At 31.8% G+C, this 7,795-nt stretch overlaps 1 protein-coding gene across 1 annotated transcript; it reads right to left on the reverse strand.

Moving 5' to 3' along the window:
- Positions 1 to 4,401: 4,401 nt before the first annotated feature.
- On the reverse strand, positions 4,402 to 6,608 carry LOC114726964 (cytochrome P450 81E8-like). Its single transcript, XM_028913673.1, has 2 exons — positions 5,718 to 6,608; positions 4,402 to 5,010 (listed from the first exon to the last, which is right to left on the reverse strand). The coding sequence occupies exons 1-2, from the start codon at positions 6,606 to 6,608 to the stop codon at positions 4,402 to 4,404; spliced, it is 1,500 nt and encodes a 499-aa protein (XP_028769506.1).
- Between the last annotated feature and the right edge of the window lie 1,187 nt (positions 6,609 to 7,795).

The raw sequence follows: 7,795 nt of genomic DNA on the forward strand, positions 1-7,795 counted from the left end.
TTAATTCTTAGTATTAACATTGCATTGATTATTAATACATGGATTATTGCTATTATATGGCTGAACTATGATGATTGTGATGTGGCTGATCTTTGCTTTATTTTGCCTTGGTTATTGCATGTTAGAGATTTCCTAATTATGAGAGAATTAGTTCTCCAATGATAGCTAACATTGAAATGCTTTGATGATGGTTGATTTATCTTGCTATTAAGATTTCAATAAAATCTCATTCCTTTCAAATGTAATTCAATATTCTAGGGGGTAAGCCATCCAAGAAGAAGAAGAAAATTCAGGAATGAATGGCGTATTTATTGTGAAACCATATGACTTTTGACAATATATGTATAAATATGCATGGTTGCTGTAACCCTATTAAGCTAACAACTTGGAGCTGCGTTTTGACTATGTTACTGGACGAATTAAATTTTAAAATTTGGTATGCTTATAGTTCCCGTCTTGAGCTTCAAATCAATAGGTAGAATTTTAAAATTGGATATCTGTATGATTTATGGTGATTTTTCAAAATTAAGGTTTAGAATCTAGAAAAAGTTTTTAACTAATAGCATAATAATAATTTCTGTACAAATTTGGCACTGGTTCACACCAAATTGGTCATAACATTATTTTTTCTTGAAAGAGCATTTAACGAGCTTTTAGTAAGACTTGGAACCACTCTATTTCAAATTTTTTAGAATTAGTTACGAATTTTCAAAATTGAAAAGAAAATTTGAAATTTCCAAGTGAACAGTGTTTCTGCCCTATTTATGTTTTTTCTGAAATGATTCTGAATGGACTCTAAGGTATAATAGAAATAAGATGTAACAGTGAACCCTTCCAACCAACAAATTTTGAAAATTTCTTCTCCGAAGGAGATGACAATTTACCAATTATTAGGTATTTTACTTTTACATATAATTTTAGTTCATTTTTGTTACATTAATTAATAGTAGATGTTTTAATTTTAATATATATGTGTTATAATTATTTCTAATTATTTGAATTTATATATCTCCATTTAGGCAAGGTGATAAAGACTAAATTTTCAATAGTTCATTCCAAACCATTTTTTAAAAATTGGTAAGTTTTTTTTTTTTAAAGTTCAATACAAATGGTAAAAAACTGTTACAAGAAATAACCATTAAAAAATAAAATAAACCGCTATAAATTTCACCCGCCCTCTATAAATACCTCCACCCTTCCTCTCATTTTTCACACTTCTCCTCCTCTCCTTCTCCTCTCCTCCTCTCTTTTGTTACTCCTCTCCTCCTCTTCTCTATTGCAATTTTATCAAATTGTAAGTCTTTTCAGTTGTTAATTTATTTTTATTTTATCATATTATTTAATTTCCATTTGCTAATATTTTTTCCATTTTTTCATGCAGGACTTATTTACCTTTAGCTTCTGCTCTTTCTAATTTATTCCTTATCTTCATAAATAACATTTCAAAAACTTTTTTAACTTTTATAATTATAAAATTGTAAATCTTCTCATAAGTAATTTTTATTAAATATTTTAAAATGTTAGAAAATTTCTTTATGTAACATAAAATTTAATAAAATTTAATTGTAAAGCATAATAAATTTATAATATGTAAATCATAATTAATTTATTATATTTTTACTTCAAAATTTAATTGCAAATCTGGTAAATAATTTCTTTTTTTTTTCAATTTCAACATAACATTTGTAGCGGTTCTTAAACCGCTACAAAGGACAAACAGCCGCTGCAAATTCCTACTGGCTAGCATCTTTTTTGGAAAAAATTTTTCATTTATAGCGGTTACTCAATTGCTACAAATTTTGCCACCAAATTGAATTTTTTGGTTCTCGCCAGACAAAATTTTATGCCCATCATTAGTAGCGATTTAATAAACTGCAACAAATTTGCAAATTTTATTTCTCACATTCGCACATGCCTTTGTAGCTATTTTTGATCGCTGCAAACTACCTCAATATCATCTCTTTCATCACGTCATTACTAGCGGTTATAATACCGCGACAAATATTTGTAGCGGTTTACTATCTTGCGCAACAGTTTGGAAAAACCATTACAAAACCGTTTGCATCGATGGTTTTTTTAGCGGTTTTTATAACCACTATAATTGGCACTTGTAGCGGTTAAAACCGCTACAAATCAGCCATTTTGACTGCTGCAAATTACCTTCTTTTTTTTTTTTTTGTTTTAGTGCCACATCCGCTTCTATGTCAACATTTTCAGTCATCAAGTAGGACCCATTAAACTAAAAATAGTTTATCATAATTAACATTATTATCATTTTTACAACCATTTTAAATTTGCATAAGTAGATTTATACCTAAGAAAAGTAGATGGTATTTGGCACACATTAAGTATAAGTTAATGGATAAATTTGCGCCTTAACCATTTATTTTATTATATATTTTATGTGTTATTAGATATATGCAATATATTGAAAGGTGTAATACAAGATAGAAATCTAGAATTGACAAATAAACTTGCATGTGAACATTTCTTCGCCAATCAATTTGCAATGAAGAAATTGGCAATGAAAAGAATTTGGTTGCTAAATTCCATCCATAATCATCTATTTGTTTTTTAGTGTAAAATGTGAGGTCGTGCTTTACATATGGAATTAGGAGTGAGCTGAATATTCATATCTTGGCTATTGCTTTACATATGGAATTAGGAGTGAGCTGAGTTAGGAGTATTACATATTAGAAGAGCATGAGACACTTTCATAACCTCTTTTGGCCATTGAAATCCCATAAAAGAATCAAAAACCTCAAAACTCAAATTGATTCTCAATTTATTATCCACTTGATAAATCTTGAATTTGCGATCACGTTTGAAAAGTCATAATTAGATCTAAAAAAATCAGAATAAAGTGGTTCAAGTCTCTAATTAAAGCTCTTTAACTTATCTATAAGTGAAAAATACAACTCAGCTCATTATCTTTCCCTCTTTTCCCACAAGATCTTCAGAAAAATTACTGTTCATTTTCCAGAACTGCAATTCCATATTTTTTGGCTTATGATTGAAAATTCATATCTTTTAACATCCAAATCCAAATTGCATGTTCTGGGACTCTCTCTGAGAGCATTTATGACAAATATTAAACTCTCATAAGCGGTGATTGTGGGAGCATTTCTGTCCTTATGCTCCCATAAGTCCCTTTTTTCTTCAATTAAAACAAAGTTCTAGAGCCAATGAACAAGGACAAACAAGACTCAATAGCAGATTCATCCAAACATGGACGTTGATTCCATCAAACTCTTGTATGTATAACAAACAATCAAATCCAACTTCTTTAGTTAGTTATTCTTTCACCGACTGATATATCTCTAGCAATTGGCAAACCAGAAAATCATAGTTATAAATTAGACTTTCTATATTTTCTATAAACCGATGAAAACAATAATAAAAGCAGAAAAGACGAGGTGAAAACCAGTTAACTACTTGAAACACATACCATAGTTGAGACAGATGAAAGGACATCATTGCTGCGATCAATGAAGATGATACATGGATGCAATGCAGCGAACTGATGAAGCCGCCGGTTATGGCACCGACGGCAAGAACGGACGAAATACTATTCATGCAAAACATGAAAAGAGAACAAGAAGGAAATTATTCGTGTGTGTGTGTGTTCCCGTTCTCTTAATGCAATAGATTGCACCAAATACTAAAAATGGACTTTTTATATATAGCAAGAAATGTTGGAATATTTTTAAAATGAAAAGATGTGTTTTTAGAAAAGTTAAATCCTTATATAAATTTATATGAAGTGCTGTGTGGAGAGTTAAAACTTCAAAAGAAACATTAGTTTCTTTGGTTTCTAAAGACATCAATGAAAAGGCGTGACAACCACGACTGTGTGAAATGTTGTGCTATTTTTTAAGGAAATCCTATATATTAAAAAGGTGTAATCCTTTATGAAAAAATTACTAAATAAGTAAACCTTTCGTTATTGCTTCAAGAGGCATTTCCTCAAGACATCACTTCATGGTCTATAAATATAATACTCCTCACTTTTATTTATTTAAAACATACAACAACACATTACTACAACAAAATCAAACTCATTGTTTTTGTCTTGAAGTGCATGTAAAGATAAAAACAACTTATCACTTTGTAAAAGTCATTGTTGTTTTAGTTTGAGTATTAACAGTGCAGTTCATATTCAAGGGTCTCCATTGTATCCTGTAAAAAAAAAAAAAATTCATTTAAACCCAACTTACATCTTATAAGATAAGGATATGAGGAGCGAATTAAGCATAAAGTAAAATGTTCTCTATGGCTTAGAAACATCATGCATTGCTTTTTTCTTCTTCTCTTCTCTCACTTTCTAGAGAAACATTCCTGCCAACAACATACTCCCATAACTCCATGTCTTTGGATGCACAAGCTATCCTCTGCAACATTTTAAGAAAGAACCATGTTAATGACTGGATGGCGTGCTCTGCACATGGCCTCCAGAGGAATAACTTTTGGCATGGTGGCTCCTGCTCCTCCTGTCATGTCAATTTCTTCCTCACTTACTCGTTTCCATTCAAAGCACTGAATCAACAATCCCAAAGTCAAGCCCACTGTTCGTTGAGCTAAACTTTCTCCAGGACATGCTCGTCTTCCCAACCCAAATGTAATTAGCTTGTTTGCTTCTCCTTCTTTCTCAAATCTCTCTGGCTTAAAACTTGTGGGATCACTCCACACTTGGGGATCTCTATGGATGGCCCAAGCATTGATTGACACAATAGTTCCATGCGGAACATTGTATCCTGCAATGGTGCAATCATTCCAAGCCTCGTGTGAATTCAGCAATGGTGCTGCAGTATGTAATCGAAGTGTTTCAGAGACGATGCTTTGTAGGTATGGTAGTTTTGAGATGTCTCGCTCATCGATTAATCTTTCTTGTCCTATATGAGTGTCTATTTCTTTTTTCGCTTTCTCCAACACATGAGGATTGTTTAATAGACTAGACATTGCCCATTCTAAAGTTACGGCTGAGGTATCCGTTGCAGCAAAGACCAGGACCTATAAGTCAAAATCAACAAAGTAAAATGAGTTAATACAAATTTTACATTCAATTTTAGACTAAATTTAGTGAGTGGTCACACAATTAGCATTTTAAAATATATAGTATATTTTGCGCTGTTCCGCAAGACAAGGAGAAGTCAAATTCTTAATTACAAGCTGAGCTGCCTATTTCTATAGATATTTCCCTTTCCCTATTTACTTAGTATTAATTGAATATGTGAAATAACATCTTTAACCTTTAAAATTTAACAACAGACCCCTAGCCTTTCAAAGCTACACATAACTTCAAACCAATCCACTTTTTACCCCTTAAACTTTAAATTTTTATATTCATATTTAATCCCCTAACTTAAAATTATATGCATATAAACCCCTAAGCTTTAAACCATTTGCAAATAAATAATGAACAAAACTAATAGCATGAAAATTATCTACATAAATATAAAATTTTAAGGAATTATTTACATATGAGTTATGACATAGAGTTCAAGAGAATTTTTGTATAATTTAGCCCTTTTTCCTTTCCAATTCTTGCATAATTAAGCATCATAAATTTAGAATGAGGCAGATACTGAGCATACACTGTACCCACTCAACTTCAACATAGGTTGCATGCACGTCTTATAATACAAAGTAATCAAAAGATATCTAACTGCATGCAATAAAAAAGGTAAAAGTGTAACTTTATTTATTATTTCCCTCACCAAAATGAGGCCTTTAATAATCTGATCTGTATAGTACTCAGGTTGTGATTCTTGGAGACTCAAAAGATGGTCGATCATAGTATTTGCTCTCCGCTTTGCATTTCGATGCTCATCAATGAGACCTAGCAAGAACCCATCGGCTCTCTTGGCAAAACTCTTGAGCCTCTTCTCCAAGTGACCAAAATCAAACCACCTGAGTATGGGCAAGAAATCTGCAATGTTATTTACCCCTCCTAGAGACACTAGTTGTTTTATAATCTCTCGAATCTTTCTGGCCTCTTCCACATCCACAACCTCATTGTCGTCTCCCCAGTACCTTTTGCCAGAAAGCATTCTCATCATATTGTTGAAGGTCAACTCATAAAATCTTGATTTCATCTCCACTTTGGCGAACACCGTATTATTTGAGTCTTGAACAAGTTTTTGCACCAGGCGCTTCACCTCGTCTCTTCGCATTTCCAAGAATTTGTTGAGATGGTGGTTCGAGAGCACCTCTTCCACCGTGATACGGCGGAGGTTGCGCCAGTGGTCGCAGGGAGTGAACACTAAGGTGGTGGAGTTGTAGCCAATATGCTCACCGAGGAGAACGCGGGGCCGCTTTGCCAGGACGATGTCGTTTTTGGTGAAGCATTCTTGGACTGCAGAAGGCGACGACACAACGATCACGAGACGAGAGCCAAACCAAACAGAAAAGATTTGGCCATAACGTTGAGAAATCCGGTGAAAGGCGTGATGAAGTGGCTTTTTCATTTGGTGGAGGTTGCCCATAATGGGAAGAGAAGGTGGACCAGGTGGGATGTTTTTGAACTTCTTATTTTGAACGAAGAGCTTGAGAGTGAAGAAGAAAGCAAGAGAAGGAAGGAAACAATAGAACAAGAAGATGATCATCATCGTTTGGTACTTCTCTTTTGTGGAGTACTTTAGTGATCTGAATGGATTTGAGTCATGGAGACGTGTTTTGGTGTTGTATATATATATAGCTGATGACCTTGCTTAACGAATCGTAAGAACCCGTTGATAAAAATCTCACTGGGGTCTTTTTCAAAAAAAAAAAAAAGTACATAATTAATCTGAATAAGATCTGAATATTGATTAATAATCATTAAATAAAGATAAAATAAAGTGTCATGTGAATATTTTTAGCAGTGGTATATTGTAGATGTGGGGCAAAGGGCTTATAATGCCCTACTCTCTAATACTCTTTATAATGCACATCTTAAAAAATTAGAAAAATTCAAAACGACATCCATTTATATTGGTAAGATATTAAAATATTATTAATTTTATATAATAATAAAATTAAAAAGCATTTAAAACGTGGGGACGTTATAAAAATATTATTAACAAGATGTTAGTTGATATAATAAGCAATCTCACCCTTATAATAAGGGGAATGCAAATTTGAATTCTAAAAAGTATACTTGTTGTTGCGAGGACTTTGAGAATACTTTGAATTTACACCCAAAAAAAGTATATTAAAGGGTGAGGATATTAAAACCCATTGTGGCCAATGGTCAAATATATATACTCTAATCAATTTTTATTATAAGTTTCAAATAACTAATTCACGAATAACAAACAATTAGTTAAAAAGAATAAATAGATTAAAAATACATTTTTATTCTGAAATATGCCCTTATAATGAATAGTGAGGATATTACAAAAACATTGCATAGGGTGGTCAAATATACTCCATCCAATTCTTATTATAAATGTCAAACCACTAATTCGTGAATAACAAACAATTAGTTAAAATTAATAAATAGATTAGAAATATATTTTTATTCTCAAATATGCTCTTATAATAAATTAGAAAAAGAATGAAAGAGAATATGTGAAAAAATGTTATAAGAAAAAGAATAAAAAATGAGATAGAATAAATAATTAAAGACAAAATTAGAAAAGATATACTCCTCCGGTCCTTAACATAGGATCTAATTGTTGAATTGGTTTTCATCCTAAATATAAGACTTATTTCTCATATTTCTCAATTTTTTCTAAATTACCCCTATAGATACTCTATCAACCATAATCAAGTAGAAGGAGGAGGCAGGATATTAAGAAAGATGATTATAATA

This window comes from Neltuma alba, unplaced genomic scaffold (assembly GCF_004799145.2).
Source record: "Neltuma alba isolate B1F8T4 unplaced genomic scaffold, ASM479914v2 tig00012416_pilon, whole genome shotgun sequence".
Taxonomy (NCBI): Eukaryota; Viridiplantae; Streptophyta; class Magnoliopsida; order Fabales; family Fabaceae; genus Neltuma; species Neltuma alba.

What these genes read in the sequence shown, in the direction of transcription:
- LOC114726964 (XM_028913673.1), bottom strand. Translation starts at nt 6,608, where the DNA reads ATGATGATCATCTTCTTGTTCTATTGTTTCCTTCCTTCTCTTGCTTTC. An exon ending in TTATTAAAGGCCTCATTTTG is followed by an intron (nt 5,011 to 5,717) that starts GTGAGGGAAATA and finishes TTTGACTTATAG; the next exon opens with GTCCTGGTCTTTGCTGCAAC.